Consider the following 22,887-nt stretch of genomic DNA (forward strand, 5'->3'; position numbering starts at 1 on the left):
AACGAGACTGATGCTTTTCACCATTTAAGGTTGCGTACTGACATATTGATATGGGATTTTAGCATATATTAATTTGAAATTATAGATTTTACTCCATTTAATGTCTGTTATTCTGCCTTTACCTGCTTCCTCTTATTTCACTTTGTACACAATAACCTTAAACACACTGAGGAGCATCAATCTATTCAATCATCACAGCCATTAACTTTATATGGCCCACTCACCACCATAAAAGGATGTGATGCCACATCCCTCTGTGATTTTATGTCTAAATATTGCTTTTTGGCAAATGTTTATACGGCCGTAACCTGTGTGATAAAGCTAGATAAATAAAATATGAAGATGATTCTGGAAAAACAAGACAATCAAAACTGCATGCATGAATCAACTGTAAAAATAAATCCCGTGTTTATTGCATTAAAAATACTGCATATGTCAAAATACACTTAAATATACCTTCCTCAGTGCTTTGATCGAAAAGGCGATCTTCCAATCAGCCAGCTTTTCTCCTGCAGCAGCATTTACAATCACAATATGAATTGTCTTCATACCTATATTAGACATTACTTTACAGTAAAGACTTTACAGAGAACATCGGTGTTTGTGTCCAGGGCTAATGTCTGTACTGAGACCAGCTGATGTTCAATGGAATGTAATATACCGGACAGAATTTACTGGGAATTTTCAGCTCTAGACACACAGAGTTTGGAAATTCAGTTTTGGTGCGACTGTATTAGAACAATCATTGATGAAACGTGTGGCAAAATATTTAGGCACCAAAGAGATTCTGTAGGAAAAGATCAGGTCAGGCAAATTGAGCATGCATACAGCATCTCAGAGAAAGAAATCAGGACTCCTTCCTCAAGGCATCATCTCGTCATATCCTATTTCCATGCGTTGAAATGAGCATCTGAATCACAAAAGGAATGTACATCCACTTCATGTCAACTTTTAAAAGTTTGTATTTTTTGTCAAGTTCTTTAGAATTACAACATTCTTTCATCTTCATTGGAGTCTGTAAATTCTCAGATAGCCCAGTGAGCCTCAAAATGAGTTGCAAGTTGAAGTTCTGATCCAGAGGTCTGTACAGGTGTTAATGTTCACCCTGCAGAATCAAATCCTCACTCATGGTCAGTGCAAATAGAATTGTGCAAGTCTACATCACGCAGTGTCCCACAGTGGGTCCAAATGGCAAAAAATCTTTTTCTTGATCACTGGTTTTTGTCTTGTTTCACAGTAAAAATAAGAAGCCATAAAAGTCCTTAAAATACATTTACATGAGAAGCAAAACTGCATACTGCATATCTCACCCTATAGAATATATCCTCTAAAAATAAGTCGTTATGCAATTTTTCTTCTCAAATGTATTTTTTTTATGACAATTATTTTTTACCATTAAACAAGACACAAAAAAAGAAAAAAAAGAAAGAAAAGTGTAGTCCATAAATTTGCAGCCGGGCCAGCGTTTCCTTCCTGACTATACTTGGTGAGAAGCGTAGGGTTTCCCAGGGTACTGCTGTCTCCGTAAAGGCGGATGAGGGACAGGTCTGTACATAGAAATAAGATTTTATCAATTACACTTTTCCATAGACAATATTTCATCTCTTGCCTGTTGTATAATATAACAGAAAAAAAGCATCAGTTCTTTCACCTGGCAGGAGCACCAGCTGATGTGGGGTTACGTGAGTAAGATGATGAAGATGTGGCATGTCCTGGATGTCCCAGCAGTGGGGGTGGATGAGGGTGGGATGAAGGATCCATAGGCAGTGGTTTCTTAGGAACCGGAGGTTTGGGGGGATCAGGGTTCTGAAACAGGATGAGGTCATTCAACTTTTTTTGTCTTACAAGTTCAATTTGCAATACACTATAGATCAAAATAATGGACTAAAGGACAGCACTGAGAGAAATAGATAAATCTCAGATGTATCAGAACAAGAGCTGATTAGTATTGTTAATAGAGAGTTAGACTTTACACGCCTGTGGCGATACCTGTCGGGTAGAGAGGACAGGGTCAGGAGGGAGAGGCTTGCTTGGTGCAGCCGGTCGCGTTTCTGTGGGCTGGACATACAGTCGCAGATGCAGCCATGTGACAGAGAAAGGCAAGCACTGGATGAGACTATCTTACTGTGCCGTTTTACTCAAATCATTGGGAATCAATCTATTCCACCATGATTTTCCCTTGATCACAAAATTTGTCCAAGACCAGACTGAATCATAGGCCATGCACTGCACAATTGATTCCTCTGATTCATCCATGCAAAACACTGGTCAAATATCACTGTTTTCACCTTGCAGAGAGACTGGGAGAGATAAAACACATGCTTTAAATATGCACTTGGGGGCAAAGACTTTTTCACAGCACTGTACTAAGCTTGAACTAAGGTGAAAGTACTGTTACTATTAAAGTAAGGTTAACAGTTGTTTTGATATCACCTAATCTCATATAAAGCTTAGTACATAAAGTATTTCTGCATGATACATCAAAGAATAGTTTTTACAAACTAGTTAGTATTAACAGTGATGCTATCCAACTTTTTACTGGTCAAATTTTATTGTGGAAGGTGATAATATGCATCTAGTGGTAAAATGAGCACAAATGTAGTCTTTTTTATTTCTTTGATGTTCAACATTTCTTCAGGTATGACAAACCTTTTAAAATACACATAAATAACTATTTTATAAAAGCACTGCTTCTAGTGTTGGTGTAAACATATTACCTTTTTTCACTTTTTCACACAAGGGCACTAGGTTTTATACGACAATTTAAAATTAATATGAAATAATTTAATTTTAAAATATTTACATTTTTACATCTTTGTTTACATCTTTTAATTTTGAATGTATTCATTTATTTTTATGAACACTTTTTTTCAAATGTATTTTGCATTTTTTTTCTTAATTTTAACTTAATTTTTTTTACTGAATTAATCTGGTTTTAATTTTATTAATATTTTATTTAAATGAATTCAATAATTTAATCTAATTTCCATCCATCCTTTTTCCAAAACACTAGGGTTGTAATTTAATTTTTGCACTCATACATTAATTAATAAAAAATACTGTATGTGATTGCTTATGCTGTCTGTTAATGTATACTGGTTTAATTAAGGTAAAGCTATTAAGCATAAGCATTCAAGTCAACTGAACTTAACTTACAACTGGAAGTGCACATTATGATGAATTAGATGTCAATAAAACATTTTCTTTATGCTGATATTTAAAAATATTCCAGATTACATATGACCTCTTGCTCTCCCCCAGTCTGATCTCACTCCATTCACTCCCATCCCATGCACAAACCACCATCATCTTACTGTTAAACCCAAATGACAAGGACAGCAACCCACATGCAACCACACAGAGACATAGACCACAACTGGAAACATGGAGTGAGTTTCTTAAGGTAGACACTTTGGGCCAAGACACAATAACAGACACAGTCACACATGGCAGCTAGCAGCAACTGCTCCCTCTACCTTGCACTGCATCTTGCTCTCTGAGGGGATGGGGTCAGGAGGGAGGGGTTTGGTGGGAGGGGCGGGCCAATGCCCCGCCAACTGAAGAACCAGAAAGAGCAATAAAATCTGCATTGGTTTGTGTATATCACACACTACTACATCTACCAGAACACCTCTATACATCTCTGTTCCTCACAAGCTTTGTGAGCAGCAATGAGATTTACCTGAGCGGGTTTAACGACGGGATCAGGTGGAAGAGGCTTAGTTGGAGCTGCAGGCCTGTTTTGGACCTAATAATAAGACAAAAGTGTTGCGGAAGGGGTAGTAGAGAGGGAGTGAACTTTGATTGCACATGCATGTTATCATAAGGAAAGTTAGGTGGTTTAGGCATGACAGTAAGCCATTAGCTGGTATTGTTACAGCAGCAGAAGGAGACTCCGTGAACTCCAGTAACTGTCAGATATTTTGGAAGTTTATGTGGAAACATATATTCATGCAGGGAAGGTTGTATGTGTAACATACAGAAAACAAAAACAGTGGCTGTAATTTTACTGCATGAAGCAGTTTTTGGCATTTTTCCACGGATCGATGTTTGAGTCACCCAGAGCAATTTTGTTATCCAGGTGTAAGGACTGTGACCTCAATAACCCAAACACTGCATCAGCCCTTAATATCCTTAATTCACCTTTCATCGGACATCTATAACTAGGATTTTGCCTCTGTCCTACTTAAATAATCTACCACAGAGATGCATGATACATTCTAGGGTTGGATCATTACTAAAATGTTCACTTTGATATGATACCAGATTCTTATCTCAGTATCTGTACCTTTGGCAACAATTAAACAGCCTTGGGAAACTGATGAAATAAGACTAGAGCTGTCAATAGATTCATATAAAACATTCAACAATATAAAAAATTATTTAACTGTTATTTAAAATTTTTACTTATTTTACTCATTTATTGGTTAAATATTTTGTTTAAACATTAGTTTAGCTCCTTTTTAAAAAAAAAAGTGTTGGGTTGATTAATTTATGTGCTATCATTTCCTTTTTTTGATTTATATATGAATTGCAGAATTTACACTACTGTACAAAAGTCTGGGGTCAGTAAGTTTGTTTTTGTTTTTTTTAATAAATTACATTTATTCAGCGAGGATCAAAATTGATCGAAAGTGACAGTAAAGATGTTTGTTATTTTCAGCTTTTCATTCAAATCTTTTGCAACTGTTTTTAACATAATAATAATGAATAATGATAATAATAAAAACTGATTATTGAGCACCAAATTAGCATATTAGACTGAAGACTGGAGTAACTGGATTGCCAGTTCCAGATGCTGAAAATTCAGCTTTGCCATCACAGGAATACAATACATTTTAAAATACAAAAATAGTTATTTTAAATTGCAATACAATTTCACTATATTACCATATTTGTGATCAAATAAAATCATCCTTTTTGAGCATAAGTCACTTCTTTCAACAACAAAAAAGAAGTGAGAAAATCTTACAGACCCCAAACCCTTATCTACCATGATCTTCTTGCTTTGTCATTTCCCCTCTCTGGATATGGTGACCTCACTGTGAGCTCATTTCTGTATTTCTGCACAGACTCTCAGTAACCCTACACCGCATTATAGAAGACCATGCTCTAGTAATTGTATCACTGAGCGGTGCTCTGGAGCAGCACTGTTTTTCCTCTATATCAGATTTACTGTACCTTGCTGATAGCCTGGGTGAGAGGGATGTCGCTCTGGTGGGGCCACTGGTACCTGAGCGGTTGCACCTGATCTCCATTTCGAGCATTTGCAAGCTCCACGGCAGGAGTCCTGTGGTGGAAAAATACAACATCTTCACAATATTACACTCAAAGTAATGTTACATTTTTCAGCATAAAGAAATTAAAAATTATGAGAACTATTTGTTGCTGGTCAACGTACATAAATTCATAAAAATAATATCAGAGGGAATTCATGTTACAGAACAACAAGCATCTCACTATTTAAATCTACTTCACATACTGTTGTTTAATAGGGAACTAGAGAACTGTGTGAGAAATACAGCTAGCAGGGAGACACTTAACATTTAAAACTAAACAAACATTTTTTTCCTCACTGAACCAGACCTCTGGTGTCTTAAAAAAATGGAAGAAACTCTTATGCTGGAAGTACTACAATGCACATAACCAGAGAGGAGCTTGTCAATGACTGCTAATGCTAAGCCAATTTTAATGATTTTTTTCCTCCATTTTTTTATTGTCATTCAAAGCCCCTTTTGGTGAGAGACAGCTACACGAGTAAAGTGACTGCTATCACATGGCAAGTTCTGCACCACAAACTGAAGCGCCACATTCAGAGATACCTTCGATTTTCCTCTTTCACACAGTATTCAATATAGGCCACCGAGACCCCACTGCACCGTGAATAAAACACAGTAAAATAATATCATTAATGATTTATATGATCTTTGACTGTGATGGATCATCTAATCTTTAATCTGACATTAACACCTAAGGTTGTAATTTCTGTCTGGCTGTTGTATTTTTATGGTACCGGTGTTTTTTTTACAGTATGTTCTTGCCAAACTCTTAGAAATGTATTTTTTGTATTCATTTTGGTTTCATTTGTTTTTAAAAAACTTTTATGGCATTTTTGATAAAAGTTTAAATTTAATGTGGTGTAACAAGTAAAAAGTTCAATAGTCCTTACACCTTGGATACAATTTTAAATATTAATAAGCAGTTTATTTATTAAAATGTTAAATCATTTATTAATTATTTCTACATAAAAGATTTTGCCTAACTACTAAATAAGGTTTTATTTTTACTAATTTCATTCCTTTTAAAGCTTTTTTCCTTTATTATGTTGTCAGGACTGTTAATCTACCCTAAAATAATTTTAATTCAGAAGTTAAAAACACAGTCATATTTTATGTAATCATACATCATATTTTTGCTTTTTTTATGTATTTTTAAAAGAATTATTAGTATCTCTCACGTCATTTGTCATTGCTGCTTTACACAGGCTAAGTAAAGTGAGATAAATTGCTTTAAAGTACATCATCTTTTAACCTCCGTGTCATTCTGTGTTTTTCTCAGTCTTACCGGCTCTGTCGGCTCTTGTTGAAGGGGGTGTGCCCGATATACACAAGGCCTCGTCGACAGCGAGGAAAGTGGAGTGCAACAAACAGCAGCGAGACCGGTAACACAAACAGGAAAATGACCAGCAGAGCCACCCGCGCAGGATCTGAATCTGTATACAGACAAAAACCAGGCTAAACACTACCAAGCCAATGTAATCAATGTGATGTCTAATGAATCAGTGTGTGTGTGGTACCTCTGGGCTCTCGTGCAGGGCCGCTGTCCACACTGCCACCGGTTCCAGAGTATCTGCAGTCAGGAGGAGCCCAGTCTTCATCACAGTGACAGTTCTTATTACTGTTACACACCTACACAAACAAAAGGCAAAAACAGAGAAAACTGAGAAAAATAACTGCATTTAAAAAAAAAAAAAAAAACTTTAAAATGTTTATAAGTCTCTGAAGTGCCAGTGTCTGCTCTGTCCCTCCCCCTTCCTCACCCCATGGCCATTGCACTTCCTGCGGCATTCCTCAACACCAAACATGGACACGTCCCGGCACTTTTGGTCTACACATGCCTAAGAAAACAATGTTTAATAAATCCAATAAATCAAACAATCAATAAATTTAATAAAATTCAAATATGTTTTAAGAAAAAATTCTCCAGGACTATAAATAAATGTATATAATATTTATTGTAAAATATTACTATTTAGAATGACTTTCTATTTCAATATATGTTACAGTGTAATTTATTCCTTTGATGGCAAAGCTGAAATTACCTTAGTTCATTCTTCAGTGTCACATGATCCTTTAAAATTCATTCTAATATGCTGATTTGCGCTGATTAGTACTAAGATACTATAATATAATAACGAAAATATAATATGTGACCCTGGACCACAAAACCAGTCATAAGGATCAATTTTTCAAAATTGAGATTTATACTTCATCTGAAAGCTGAATAAACTGATGTATGGTATGAAGCTTTCCATTGATGTATGATTTGTTAAGACAATATTTGGCCAAGACACAACTATTTGAAAATCTGGAATCTGAGGGTGCACAACAAATCTAAATATTGAGAAAATTGCCTTTAAAGTTGTCCAAATTAAGTCCTTAGCAATGCATATTACTAATCGAAAATTAAGTTTCAATATATTTACAGAAGGAAATTTACAAAATATTTTCATCTTTACTTAATATCCTAATGATTTTTGGCATAAAAGAAAAATTTATAATTTTGACCCATACAATGTATTTTTGGCTATTGCTACAAATATACCTGTGCTTAAGACTGGTTTTGTGGTCCAGGGTCACATAACATTTTGTGGAAACCATTTTTTTCGTGATTCTGTGATGAAAAAACCAACAACAACAAACAACAACAAAAATCTTCCTAATTCTCTTCCTATGGTAAGAAAATCTCTTATTATGGAATTTAGTAATGGCTCAGCATGATTAATGACACTAAATGTACAGAAGATTTTCCGTATTACAATCCTAAAGAGACATTTCATGGACACTCACCTTGTTGGGCCCACAGGCTGTGCCCTGTGACACCATGGCTGGGTCCGAAACATCATCACCCAGATTAAAATAGGCACCCCGGCAGGTAAAGTCACTCTGGTTCAGTTTGACCGTTGTGGTCAGAATCTCAGCATTGGAGCCCAGCAGAGGACGCTCATTTCCACCCTGACACTGGATCCTACCACAGTGCACATCCCTAAGCAAAACAGAGCACATTAAACACAAAGATTACAATCATATTTCACTAAGGTTCGATGTAACTAGATATAAACAACATTACAGCAAAATTTTTGCACATTTTGTTGTAAATATGCTTCCACAGTTTGCAAATAAAATCACAAAACAGACAGTTGGATAATAAACATTTTAGGAAACAATCATGATCATGTTGGTGCTTGAAAGTCATCAGATTCCATGCTACGTGTCCTCACCACTTCAAACAGGGGATGTAGGAACCGTTGGGCATCTGGCCACAGTTTCCGTATTTATTGCCCTGCTTATTCACAGAGGAGAAGCAGATGGGTGGAGCGTGGGTGGAGTCTTAGAGGGGTGGAGAGAACAGAGATTCAACAACAATAAATCTAGACTCTAGGTGAGAAACATCAGATTCATCACTGTGAAGCATGTGACACTCACTCGGTCCCCAGAGCATTTGGCACTGCTCGTCCAGACTGGCACACACGCCGTTGTAGCAGTACGAGGACCCGTCCTTGCATGACTCTCCGTTCTGCAAAAACACATTAGGAGGACAGTAGGGCGACGTGCCAGTGCAGTACTCCGGCAAATCACACTCTCCCAGCGGCTCCCGACACACCGACCCGGCCACACGCAGCTGTTGGGAAAGAGATGGATGGGATGGAGTGAGAGAGTGCCATTACCCGCGCATGTTTAAGTGTGTAATCATATAAACCTTTACAAACCTTGCAGTTCTCACAGCAGATGCCATCAGAAGAGCACTGGGCCCCAGGAACCAGTTTACACGTGCTAGCATTGCAGCAAGGGTCATTACATTCCTGAACACACACACAGACAGGAGGCTGATTACAGAGGTGAAGAGCGCATTACTACATTTATTTGTTTTAAAATCCTATAGTCTGACATGTTCGGATACCCCAGATGATTAGGGGTGGGAACTGTTTGTAATCTCACGATTCTTGATTTTGAATTGGAAATAGTAAAATTACTGAATTTTCTTGCAGTGGTCAAAATTGCATTGTGGAGAGAAATAAAAACACAGATAAGTCACATCGGTGTAGGGCTGTAGCTATCGAATATTTTAGTAATCGAGTATTCTACCGAAAATTCCATTGATTAATCGAGTAATCGGATAAGTACTTTTTCTTTATTAAAGAGCAATACTAAATATACAAGATAAAATAAGACAGGTCTCTTAAAATGAACAAGTAATTTGTTTCCTTTTTAGAAAAATTTACATTTTTATTGCTGAAGTTGCATACATTAATAACTGTGAAAACTAAACCCATTTAGTGCATTTAATTGCCATATTACATTCAAAATGCAAATACAAATATAAAAATCTATTTAAAATTACTTTAAAAAAGATAAACATAGTACAACCTAAAACTAAGACATAAATCAAAATAATAGTAATAAAAAAAAATTATAAAACCTAAACATTGTGCAACTTAACTTTCAAGTTTCAGCCTAACTACAGCTCAGGCATGACTTAAGCCTTTACTGTCTAACATTTTACATTTAGTTATTTTGCAGACTCTTTTATCGAAAGCGACTTACAATTGGGGAATACAAAGCGATTCATCTTGAAGAGGCAATCAGACAGACGAAGTGCTCTTAACACCAAGTCTGAGGCATTGTTCAAATAAGTACAAGCTCGCAAGGGAGGAGTAAATAAAAGAAAGAATTTGTGTTTTCTTTTTGTTCTTAGAAGGCTTTATGGCTTTTGTAAGAGGCAAAAACTAGTGGGCAGGAAGCTAACGTGGAACAAAAACAAGAGTCCATACACAACATTTATTAACACATTTTTCAGCAACATGAATTTAAAGTTATTTGGAGATTAAACCCTCTTACATGTCTCTGCATACTGGTGTGTGTGTGTGTGTGTGTGTGTAATCCTTTAAAGGAGCATGTGGTTGCAAGCACAGTGTTTTATTTTCTCTCACCTAATTTTATTGTTATTTATTCTTAAAATAGCCTTATGAAATGTTTTCTTTTTCCTCAGAAATTCTGTGTTGTGTATCTGGTTATCAAATGAAGGCATGAAACATTCATTTCATTTATCTTTAAAGTATTGAAAATTAAACTTTTTGGCAAACAAAGGGGATTAACTATTCAAATTAAAACATGGAAGAAATGTTGTGTGATCATTCCTTAAAAAAATAAAGTTTTCATAATTTTAGTAGTAGTAGGCCTATGTACATTCTGCTGAACAAATATATTTCTGATGCAATGTCTTTAAATTAAACCGGACTTTTATTTTGCCTCAATGATTTTTTGCATTCGAATTACTTGAGGAATCGTTTCAGCCCTACATCGGTGTAAATTTTATTATATTAAGAAATAAATGTAAAATACTTGGAAATAAAACAAAATGTTTAGAAACATTATAAAAACTATACTTTTAAATCTATATAACTAAATCTTAGTTTGTTTCCCTCACTCCACAACAAATCCTTTAAAGTCAACAGTATGAATTAAAAATATATAGCAAATATAAATTATATTATCATTATAAGCAATATTTATTATAACCACCATGCTTAAACAAATATATTTTAAAGTGAAAGATGATAAAAAATGTGAATGTTTCTGTCTTTCATTTCTGGATGGCTTTGTCTGATGCGAGTCTCAATTTTTTTTTTCAAACCTTATTAAATGTATGCGTCAGTTTTGTCAAATTCTTACATTCAATCCATAAGCTCACTGCATAATAAATTATGTACCGCTCTCAAAATTGACTTTTTGAATTTTTTTATATCATTTTTGAAAAATTGATTTTGTTCCAACAACTTTACATTATTAACTAATATTTAGAAAATCAATTTTTGAAACTTGTAAATCAATTTGAATTGTTGGAAGACATGTGAATCGATTTTTACTCCACCTCTACTGATAATTAATTATTTGTGCCTGTAATTTTTGCCGTTAGGGATGGTTCAACCCCCCAAAAAACTGATTTTTTTTATAGTCATTCCAAAACTGTATTCTTTCTTTCCTCATTTCATTAGTAAGGCTAATGAAACATGGGGCAATTTTTCCAGGTACTTTTTGTTGAGCAAGATTGCTTGTACACTTTCCTATTTATCTGGATATTTTAGATCAGTCGTGGGGGCCCTGTGTCTCACCTGTTTGCCCGTTGATGGCAACATTGATCAAAAAGTTGCCCCATGTATCATTAGACTAAACCAATAATAATTCAATACATTTTGTTCCACACGGGAAAGTAAGTCATACAGATTTGGAAAAACATGAAGGCAAGTAAAAGATTAAATTTTCCTTTTAGGAGAACTATCCAATAATGAAGTTGTCACATAATTTTTAATAAAGGCGTTTTCTTACATCAAGCAGGCCGCAGTCACACTCCTCTCCTTTCTCCACATACAGGTTCCCACAGCGTGGACCTCCCAGAAGACTCTCCGGCTGAGGCACGTTAAACAGACACATTCCACCACCGTGCAGAAGACTGAGAGAGAGATCCCGTTCACTGCAGCTGCTGAAGAGCTGACCGGGCATAAACCTGCACATGGGAGCATTTACTGCGTACTGCACGATCAACAGCACTATATTATCAGACGGTCACAACTGCTCACCCAGTGGAGGGCTCCATGATGCAGCCCCCAAGCCGAGGCTCGTTTTGGCACTGGCAGCGCCTGTCGGCTGTATCGTGACTCATTCCCAGGTTGTGACCCAACTCATGTGCCACCGTTGACGCCACACCTAACACGCTCACCAGATGATCCTACAGTACAGGAAACATGGGTTAATACCAAAACAAGACTTTTTAGTGCATAAAGGCCAAAATTAAACGAAAGATTTCTCTCACCACATTCACTCCTCCTGACCGATCCTTTGAGCACATAGAGGACTGAGATGCCATGCCAACTGTCGTCCCATCAAATGATTCACCCCTAACATATAAAAGCAAATTATGATTTACCATATTAAATCGATACCATATTTTACCATATTAATTGATCAACTGGTGCCTATATTTTCCACAATGCATCTAGACCTACATGATGAGTTGTGCGTTGTCATGCCGTAGTCGTGGTAGCAGCTCCCTGGTCCTCCAATCCAGGAAGCGGTTTAAAGTTTCAGTGGGATTTTTATCCACTTTAATTTTGTCCTGGTCACTCCAGATCTCCACACCCAGCAGAGCCACACGTACATTCAGTGGCCGGTAGAACTGAGACAGAGGAGCAGACAGAGATTTAGACAAGTATATGTACATCAGTATACAGTATGTGTTGTGGCAAGCAGTGTTGTTATTAAGCAGGCCCTAAAGCCTATTTTAGATTGTCTGGACAAACTAAAACTTTGGCTTGTAAGCAATTTCCTAAGCCTTAATGAGAGTAAAACCAAATTCATCTTGTTTGGCTCAAATGATCACTGTGTACACGATTTTGAATCTGAGCTTCTAACTCCATACAGCACTACATGTGCCAGAAACCTAGGTGTTTGGTTTGATAATAATCTTAAATTTGATAAGCATATAAATGCTGTGGTCAAGTCCTGTTTTTATCATCTTCGTCTCTTGACGAAGGTGAAACCATTTAGTCTCTAAAGAAGTTTGAAATGGTTATACATGCTTTTGTAACATCTCGATTGGATTATTGAAACTCTTTGTATATCGGTGTTCTTCAGTCACGTGTTTCACGTCTGCAGCGGCTCGGCTCCTTTGTGGGAAGCGTCACACCAGTTTTGATCTCATTGCACTGGCTGCCAGTCAAATATAGAAATGTTACTGTTTGTCTATAAATCTCTCCATAATCAGGCTCCACTGTACCTATCTGACTTGTTGCATCCACACACTCAGTCGAGATCACTGATTTGCTGATATTTGTTTACTGCAAGTTCCCAGGGCAAGACTCAAAAACAGGGGTGATCGTGCTTTTTTCTGTTAGATGTGGAATAGTCTCCCAGTTCATATCAGATCTGCTGGTCTACTCTTAAAACTTATTTATTTTCAATGGCATTCAACATTCCTTGACTTGCTGTGCAATGATTCTCTGTTTTGGTGAACCTCATCCATTTTACAGTGCGTGTTATAATCTTGTTCAACTCTTTTATTTCCATTCTTTGTGCAGCACTTTGGTTGACTTCGGTTGTTTTTAAAAGTGCTATATAAATAAACATTGTATTGTATTGAATTGCTATTATCAACTAAAACTATAACTAGTACAGTATATACAGTTTTCATACAATATAAATATCAGATGAAATACTAGAAATGTAGATTTGGCAACTGACTGAAATAAACATGTGGACATACTAAAATGAATAAGGATAATGAATGATGTGAATGAAAATAAATTCCTAGATTGTGACCTGCATGCTTTGAAGATGATTTTTGAAAGAAAGGAATTATTCATTCAGCAAGGACTTTCATGACAGTAAAGACATTTATAATGTTACAAAAGATATCTATTTAAAAGAAATGTTACCAATTTTGATCAGAATATAAAATAAAACTTACCCAGTCTACTTGGTTAGCCACATCCAACATGCGGTAGATTATAGTTTTATTATTCTTCTGATAATTCAGATACTGTGAGGAAGAAACCGAGAAAACAAAACAAAACAAAAACAGACTCAAAACTGAAATCTTTAATATTCAGATATTTAGACTTTAAAGCAATTAAGAGTAGATGAGATGCAGTAAATTTACCAGTAGAGGGAGCAAATGTCTCACAGCTCTCTCTATCTCTCTCAGTGTGTGCGTGTGTGTTTGTTTGTGTGTGTGTGTGTGTGTGTGTGTGAGAGAGAGAGAGACCTCTACTCTCTTACCTCTTTATGATCCGCCACCAGCACCAGCTCAATATATTTGGTCTCTGAAAGAATGTCTCTCTTACTCTGTCTCACAACAGCAGAAAAGGATCATGAGAATAATCAAACAAATGCACATACCTATAAATACACTATGCAGTAAACACACACAGCATGCTCACCCTGTGTGTGTGGGGGATGATCTGAATGGAAGGAATAGAGGTATGTGACACTCCACAATCTCTAGAATCAGATGTTTGCGGATGTGTCGGGTAGATCACATGCATCCATCCTTCTTCCATTTCTCCACTTCCTTCCTCTTCTTTTTCATGCTTTTCTTCCTCAGGATGCAGCTCAAAGCTCAGTGTGGCGTTAATGACTATCACTCCCCTGCGGAGAGAAAAAGAAGTGTCATTACTACAGACTGAACATCATGTTAACACATACATCTGATTCAAACAAATGGTAAATGTATATTCATTATTAAATCAAAAGTAATGGTAAAGACTTAAATTGTTACAAATTATTTCTATTTCAAATAAATACTGTTCTTATAAACCTATTTTAAAAATGTATCATGGATTCCACAAAAATACAGCATATCTGTTTTCAACACTGATAATAATAAGAAATGTTTCATTAGCACCAAATCAACATATTAGAATTATTTCTGAGGGATCATGTGACACTGAAGACTGGAGTAATAGCTGCTGAAAATCCAGCTTTGTCATCACTTGGTGAGCACAAGAGACTTCTTATCGACCCCAAACAAGTCATTTTGGGTAAAATTTGATAATAATAATGACATCACAAAACTAATCTCAAACCAATAAACAATCTGTATTAATTATTCAGTTTATTCACATTCTTTCTGACTAAGTAACAACTCCATGACCCTCTGAAATCTAAGCCGGTCTTACCGTTTACTAATAAACTAAGTCACACAATTTTAGCAATGTTTAGCAATGACCATAATTCAGTTAAAATCTCTCACAGGAAGTGGTAAGATTTGAAAAATATAAAGCAAATATTACCGTAACCCAGAGCAGGAGCTGAGTACCACACGAGACTGAGGGTAACCGTGCACTGAACCATGATAGTAACAATGCTTCTGTCACAGAAACAAATTGATGTTAAAGTTGCAAAAATAACTGCAACATTTAAAAAATGCTGTGAAACAAAGGTGTACAAAGAACTCAACTCACCACTGGGTTCTCCTTCATGGACACCCCAGTTCCATTTGGCAGATAGTAGAACACGTTAGGCGGCTTTGGAAAAAGATCTCTGCAAGCAGACAAATGTGCAGATAGGATGATTTATGTAACTTCATTAGATGCTGATTACACACACAGGAAATGACTTACTGGTTTTTCTCCAGGTCCAAGATATACAAGTTGCTTCCCACTTGTAAACCACACTGCAATCTGTCAGGGTGACCATTCTGGAGAGAATGAGAGAGACAGATTTTGTGTTACAAAGAGATTATTTGAATAGTGAATTTGTTATATACAGAGATGTAACAAGGCCTATTATCTCCTGCCTGTTATCCAGCTCAGCAAATAACTATCTTTATTCAGATCAGTACAAATGAGATCACGTTTTTTTCATGCAGAAATATCACAAAAAAACATTTTGTTAAACCTGTATTTCTTAATTTCTAGAAACGCTTTTGCCCCAGTAAAACCTAAGTATCCCTTTATTCACAAAATTGAGTTTTAATTAATATAATCTTAATAATTTATGCTAAATCATACCATCACATTAAAATTAATTTAATTAGTATTACTGAACTAAAAAATAAAAGTGAGTACTGTGAGTGGAAATAGGAATTATGAGTTGATCTATAATTTAATCTGCTGTATAAATTTAACAAAGCAGAGAGAAAATCTTTCCAAGTACCCTGAACTTGTACACACACCTCTGATTTGGAATCACTGCATCAGCACATGGCCAGAGGAAAAGATGGGTTCTCTGAGAGGATAAAATAGCTTGATTTTAGAGGGTGAACTGGGCTATAAACAGACTTCCCCTCCTCCATACTCTTTCTGAGCCTTTCTCTCATCTCATTTCCTATTCTAAGCACCTTTTCCTGCCATTCTATCACATCCCTTTGGCTTGCATACACATTCAGCAGCCTGATGAAAAAGTGAAACCCCACTCAGCTTCCTGTTATACCGCTGCTGCTGCCGTTTCCTGCTTTTCTTCAATGTGCTAATGGGAACAGCTTACTTTATTGACCCCTACTTCTCTCAGCCAATAAAAGCAGGTCTATCTGACTTCTACCCAGCCTTTCTCTTTCGCTGCTAGTCAATGTAAGTTAGACATCGCTCACAGCAAACTGACTTTAAAAGGAAAGGTTACATTTGTTCTGTGTGTCTATTTTTCTGGACGTCCAAGCAGTCTAAATTCTCTTTCTTTAAAGGCAATCATGAATTTGCAGAAGTGAAGAACAAAATGTGATCAAACAGTAACAAGCACACACTTGTCTGATAAATCTGATGAAATGCTAATGCCACATTAGAGCAAAGATGAAACAGTTCAGAGCAGAAAAGAATAAACATTCAAAAAATAATCAAAGAAATTATGAGAAGTGATAGTAAAAGTTTGGAAACTTTGCCAAAACTGCATTTTTAGGAGACTTCCAAGCATGTGGTGGGTGAAGGTTAAGTTCACTCTCGAGAGTATCTGGATGTAGCTCAAATAGACTGAGTAAAAAACACTGATTTTTGTAATACTCCTGATATTCGTGAATAGATTCCTATTGATTTTTTTTCTATGGTAATATTCCTGCACTGCTCTTCAGCAGCAGCACAACTTAACTTAAATCTACAGCCCCGGCAAAAGAAGTCATATTTCAACCCAAGTTCCCCCCCAAATGATGGCATGTTGTCCAAGTGGCTGTGTGCAACGTAGAGTGTTGACCGGAAGTCCAAATTACAAACAAATGAGTTTTATAAACAGGTTAATTTTAGTGAATCAAAAAGATACAGAGCAACCACACAACCAGATTCATGAACAAATAACTTGTTTGAAGCAGCCTTTTTAATGAATCATTTAGAATCACTCACAAACTAACCTATTAAATAAACAGCAACTGAACTAGATTCTGTTTAGTCTTGAAAAAAAAAGTGTTTATGCCAAGTTAAAGGATTCTTTAATAATTTATAAGAATAACTGAGAATTTCTTTCACATGTAAGCAAAATATAACAACATAGACTGAAATACTCAAAAGAATCAGAATCCTGGTCAATCGTAAATTTGAATCTGAATTGAATTCAGGATATCAGGACATGTATATCGATAGCCAGCCCTAACTTTATTTCTTATTACTACAGTGGCCTTCTTACATTGATGTAAACTAACATTAAATTGCTTTTAGCAAGTATTTAAAGGCTGCATCGCCTACAACAGTAGCTTAAAACAATGAATAAATAGCTGTTCGGTTACTGGTTTACTAACATTATTTTCTCTGCCTGCATGGAAAGCTGGAAAGGACAGTTGTTTCAGAGCCGTGGCAAGCTATTATTTTTTGATGAATGACAAATTTTCAATAACAAAATTTTCCTTACATAACATGAATCCGCAAAAGCACCAGGGATCTGAATTAGGAAAGTAAACGGGGTCAATTTTGATTTCAAGTCTCAAGTACAAGACAGTTGTCTGGAAATCCTGGATGGATGTCAGACCTCCTACAGCCCTCTCAGATCTCATCCAGTCTTTTGCGAAAGCTTTAAATGCTCTTAAAGGTCTTGTGGAGTTGCTGAAAGGTTCACCGAGAGGTCATGAGTCTTACATCACAAGAGCATCACTCTCTAAGCCACATCTGCAGTCATTTACTGAGCTGCACAACACACCCATACAAACACATTCTCCCAAGATCGAACCTCTGGGCTGTTCACAAAAACTGAAGCCCACATTCAACCATCAGATACTGTTCCAGCATTGTTCAGGTTTCCTACAAATCCACAGGCATCTATTTGTAGGCTATGCATTTATTGCTATCAGATGGTTCTGGTGAGCGCCTTTCCTATGAACTCCTGGGAGCAGACTGCAGTTCGCTGGGAATGGGTGGATCCCTGGTCTCTGAACAGCCAAGGCCAAGTCAAACTAGTGGCTGAAGCAAAGATGAAAATGACAGTTTGAATATGTATACTTTTCAGATCCCTTGTACTACCCATGCTGGAAACAAAACTGGAGGGTTTTCATTTACTTTTGGTCATTGTTTTAGCAGAGATCTTTATTCAGGCATCTTCAACACCAAACTTTTACAAAACGCCTGCCACTTCCAGAACCCATTCCTTCATACCCGACTAACTTTTCTCTCTGATTTCTTTGACTGCAACACATTACACAATATTTATTTTTATTTTCTCTGGCCCTCGTTTTTCTGTTTACAACATTCTCCTGAAACATCGATATCTTAATGAATTCAAAATACTTGAAAAATACCATTTATGAACCCCTTTTTTTGATACAGTTTTGATACCAAATGGGCATTAACTGTATTAAATAAGCTTTTTTGTGTTATCTTAAAGAAACAACGGCATACAGGTTTGGATGACATGAGGGTAAGGAAATGATGACAGATTTTTTTTTCTGGTAAACTACCCCTTTAACCACTCCATCTCTGAATACTCATCATTACCCTTCTCCCTCTCTTTCTCTTCTCTGCCTCGGCCAGTCTGTTCTCCTCTTTCTCCCTCCGTTCTGTTATTGCCTTCTGCTCCGCCCTTTCTCCATTTCTCCCCCTCTTTATAAGCTTCTCTTTTTCAGTCTGAGGTAATGTCCCTGAGCACATGCGATGACCTCAGCAGCTGATGAATGCTGGGTGGGGTACTTTTACAGAGGCTAGCTGAGTGTGACGAAGAAAAAGAGCATAAGAGAAGGGGAGAATGGGTAGAGGATGAAAACTGCACCAGAACTCACGGTTTGCCTGTGCCTTAGCCTTGGCCCATATGAGCCCTTCTCATATGGGTTTGGTTTTGAGTCTTTTATTATTACTATTATTAATTTCTGGAATTGTTTTAATAATAAATGCTATGACATTTTGCGATTTAACATTCACTTTTTTTGTAAAATGCCACTGACAAATATTAAAATGTGTATCTATATCTACAAATCATCATATTAATAATTGTAAAATCAGTTCTTGGTTCATGCAGTCAGACCCGGACGTGGAGAAATTAAAGACATGTGGTTGAGTAAATTAGTGATTCATAAGTGTTGGTGATTCACTAAAAATAAATATCTAATAAGAGCTAGAGACACTATATATTTTTTTTATTCTCTAAAAAAGAACCGACTCATTTATCACACCAGTATGTTTTTGATTTGCTCATAAAAGTCATTCTCATGAAAACTCATCATTAACTAACCCTAATTTGGTCTCAAACCTGTATTGATTTCTTTCTTCTTTTGTTTACAGTTGACTTCCATTGTATGGGCAAAAAAAGACATTTAGATTTAGAACGACATGAGGGTGAGTAAATGATCTTCATTTTTGGGTGAACAATCCCTTTAAGCAATATAAGCCATTTTCAGGTTTTAGATGAGATTAACACTCTCTCTAATTGCCATATTAATATAATTTGAGTTCCAGTTAGTGGGTGGTGGATGGCTTGAGGACAATGGTTTATAATGAACAGACTGTATTCATTGGCACACACACACACATACATGAAAACGCACACACACCCAAGCCATCACCCGCCTTTCCTCTCCATGGCAAAACAGGCTAAAAACAGACCATGGTTGCCTCAGTTTCTGTGATTCAACCAGGCACAGAGGGGCTGTGTATGACAAAATAAATGAATCAGCTTGTAATCCAGGGAGCATTGTGTATATCACACTGTTTAGAGAGGTGACAAAGAGAATAAAATAAATTATGAGACAGTGAATGAGTAATTAAAGGTCAAGAGAGGGAGGTGGGTTTGGTGTCTGTATCTGTCCTGTCCTTGAGGGAGAATGTAGGTGTTGAAATATTCAGCTGGAAACTTCCTGCCATAAAGTATGATCTGAGAAGAGAGGAACTAGAGGCAACATTAAGGGGATGGACACTTCCTGTGCAGCTGAGAGCAACTCTGAAGTCATGTCCTGCTAAATTCCCCCATTCCACACAACCTGTTAAAACTCACCTGTAAAACATCACTCAGGCTTCTCCTAAGTCCATTAACAAAAGCAAACGGCCTTGTCTTTGCCAGAGGCTTCAGGTCTCTTCTATGACTTGTGACTGTAGGAGATAAAGAAAACTAGTTTTTAAACTTCCCATTGTCTTATGAACTGCCATACACAAAATGTGCCTATTTCCCTGGTTCATTTCAAATGCTTTTGGCATCTTAAGTATTTTATAACAAGAAATGAATCTCTAACAAATATTTGCAATATTTGTGCACACAACAAAACCATTCATAGCTACTTATGCAAAACAACCTGTGCTTAGAAAAAACTTGTATAAGTTTTTAGTAGTAAATGTACATATACAGTGCTACATAACATCTTGTAGGGCCAAGGTGAAACGTCATAGCCTGCTATGTCATAACATGTAATGTAAATAATTAAATATATATAGAATTTTATGCAAAAAAGAAAAAGAAAGAAAAACTATGGTATTGTGAAAGAAAACCTGTCGTATTTATTTCATACTGCTCACTGAAAATGGGTCAGAATGAAAGAAGGGTTAATCCGTTCAACTGAGAAAAGTGTGTTTTTTTGTAAATACAACCCAAATACTTGGGTAATCACTAATTATTTGTTTAGCTAATGTTTCCAAAAATTTCCCTGAATGTCAAATTAGGTGAAACTAACACAGACAGATAGTTTTGTTTCTATTTTGTAAGATTTTATCTTCCATTATTTATTATGAACCTATCAGTTACAAAGAATTAAAGTTGTGTTGATTATATTTTGTGTGTTTTTCTCTAATAATGCAGGTTCATCTCAGAGAGTTAGAGCAGTTTTGCTCAAATGCACACTCAAACACCTAACAGGAACACACTTGTGAGTAAATCCACTATAAAGGCTAGCTGTGTTGTGAGGGCAGCTGTTGTTTCGTCTGTGACTGACAGCTGTGCTGGCTGGTTTGCAGGGCCTCTAAACTGGATCAGAAGCACCAAATACAATCTGGTCAGTCTGGCTCGAACAAATAGCTGGAACTACCAGCCAAAAATGACTAAACTTGCAGAGACAACATTATAGCTCTAGGATTCTCAACAAACTATTTAATTTACTTGGAAACAAGTCAGAACTGTAAATTCTGAAGGGAATGAGCGACCATTTGATGTATGATGGCTTTTATAGAATAAGCTTCCTTTCCAGCAGCCCAGATCGAAGAGCAATTATGTTCAAGAATGAACAGTCCAACATTATACTGTTTGAGCAGTTTACAAATATTGAGCCTGTGATTAGGTGGGTAAACAACAGTCTGCTAAGCAGACTATTAAAGAACCGAGCCTGTGACTTATCGAGACTAAAATAGCTGAGCTGTCCGCTGTGTTTCTCTTACTGTTTTTTTTATGGGGTTAGGTAAAACAGAAGAAATATTTTGGGTTCCCCAACGCTTATGAAAATTAACCATGTTTTTAATACAAATAAAACATAACCACAGTCACTGTAGTTAAACCATGGTAAGAACAGAGTAACCATGGTTTTGCTCCACTAACCATAGTTTAACCATGGTATTTGTAGTAAAACTTTGGTTATACTGTACAAATGGTAGTCAATACGCCAAAAACCATGGTTAATTCACTTTTACTATAATAAAACCATGGTTAATCTTTGTAAGTTTGAAGAACATCTACATCTATTATCTAAGGAACAATGAAAAGGTTCCGTGAATGTTAAAGGTTCTTCAAGGAACCATAGAAGCCAATAAATAATGTTGCTTTCTTCTTGTTTTACAAACAAAACAGATATTTTATGTCAAGCTTTAGAAGCAAACGAATAATTATGCATAACTGCCTTGATGCAACAATTACTCAACGCAATATTCAAGGCAGAGCATCCCATACCATTGTGAAAGGAGCGAGTTATCCGTGCGAAGCTGCTGTCATCCCTGTTTAGGGTCTGAGTGGGGGTCCCCCTGAACACCATGAGTGGGGTGCCTTCAAACAGAAGAACAGTGACGAGAGTTCGCCAAAAACACCTGAACAACTGATGATGGTGCTTCATGGTCCAGTAACGCACTGTTCTCTCTTCTTTGAATTCAAGTAGAGTAGCGAATCAGTACACTTGTTAAAAACAGTCACGCTTATCGCGGTCAGACGATGTCACGCGTGAAGGCGCACCTGGCCATTCACCTGCTGCTGTACGCAGAACTGCAGTCTGTTCGGAACGCGTGTCCTCGGCCCAGTGTGGGTTCTGTCAGGGCAACCCACATCCTGCTGAAAACCTCAGTTCTGTACCAGCAATAACAATGGCAACTCTATTTCGCTTTGAGATACAGAGGAATCGCCTGTAATGATCACCTTGTAGAATAAGCTTTCTCTATGAGGCGGATCGCATAGTGCGCAATCCGCCCGCTCGCCAGTGTTAAACTGAGGCAGTATAATCGCATTTCTCAGTGTGTCCAACCAGATGAGATTTCCTCTTTCGCGTTAACTCTTTGCTGTCCGGTCCGGTTCAAATCTTTGCCAGAGTGAGGATTATACGCATTGGTTCTTCAACAGCTGGAATAGAAGAAAAAGATCCTGGGCGTAGCCGTCTGTTATTAACTATAGCGGTTACAGCTGGGGGTGGGGAGGTGCTACAGGACGTCAAAATAGGATTGGGGATGTCTGAAATATATTCATTGTACAATTATGCGTTTTCAAACAATTAGCCGTGAAAGTTTAATTGCAAGGTAAACAGAAATCGTGA

The 22,887-nt window shown here is 36.8% G+C and overlaps 1 protein-coding gene across 2 annotated transcripts; it reads right to left on the minus strand.

Moving 5' to 3' along the window:
• Positions 1-381: 381 nt before the first annotated feature.
• LOC306886830 (disintegrin and metalloproteinase domain-containing protein 12-like) lies at positions 382-22,740 on the minus strand. Of its 2 annotated transcripts, XM_079444158.1 has the most exons (25): positions 22,041-22,662; positions 20,169-20,263; positions 15,398-15,474; positions 15,239-15,317; positions 15,068-15,144; positions 14,216-14,423; positions 14,055-14,120; positions 13,744-13,815; positions 12,284-12,453; positions 12,091-12,175; positions 11,858-12,006; positions 11,607-11,784; positions 8,990-9,082; positions 8,706-8,901; positions 8,501-8,609; positions 8,070-8,265; positions 7,040-7,117; positions 6,797-6,908; positions 6,565-6,712; positions 5,823-5,873; positions 5,182-5,290; positions 3,683-3,748; positions 1,990-2,058; positions 1,652-1,806; positions 386-1,547 (listed from the first exon to the last, which is right to left on the minus strand). In XM_079444158.1, exons 1-25 carry the CDS (start codon positions 22,198-22,200, stop codon positions 1,478-1,480), a joined length of 2,868 nt encoding a protein of 955 aa, XP_079300284.1. In that variant the 5' UTR covers positions 22,201-22,662; the 3' UTR covers positions 386-1,477. The 2 variants fall into 2 exon arrangements, with proteins under 2 accessions (XP_079300285.1, XP_079300284.1); XM_079444159.1 differs by lacking the exons at positions 1,990-2,058; positions 3,683-3,748; positions 5,823-5,873 and having other exon boundaries at positions 382-1,547; positions 22,041-22,740.
• Between the last annotated feature and the right edge of the window lie 147 nt (positions 22,741-22,887).

The sequence above is a fragment of the Barbus barbus genome (assembly GCF_936440315.1).
Source record: "Barbus barbus genome assembly, chromosome: 21".
Classification (NCBI taxonomy): Eukaryota; Metazoa; Chordata; class Actinopteri; order Cypriniformes; family Cyprinidae; genus Barbus; species Barbus barbus.

What these genes read in the sequence shown, in the direction of transcription:
- LOC306886830 (XM_079444158.1), bottom strand. Translation starts at nt 22,200, where the DNA reads ATGAAGCACCATCATCAGTTGTTCAGGTGTTTTTGGCGAACTCTCGTC. An exon ending in AACTCGCTCCTTTCACAATG is followed by an intron (nt 20,264 to 22,040) that starts GTATGGGATGCT and finishes TATCTCCTACAG; the next exon opens with TCACAAGTCATAGAAGAGAC. An exon ending in TCAGCTGGTGCTCCTGCCAG is followed by an intron (nt 1,548 to 1,651) that starts GTGAAAGAACTG and finishes TTCTATGTACAG; the next exon opens with ACCTGTCCCTCATCCGCCTT.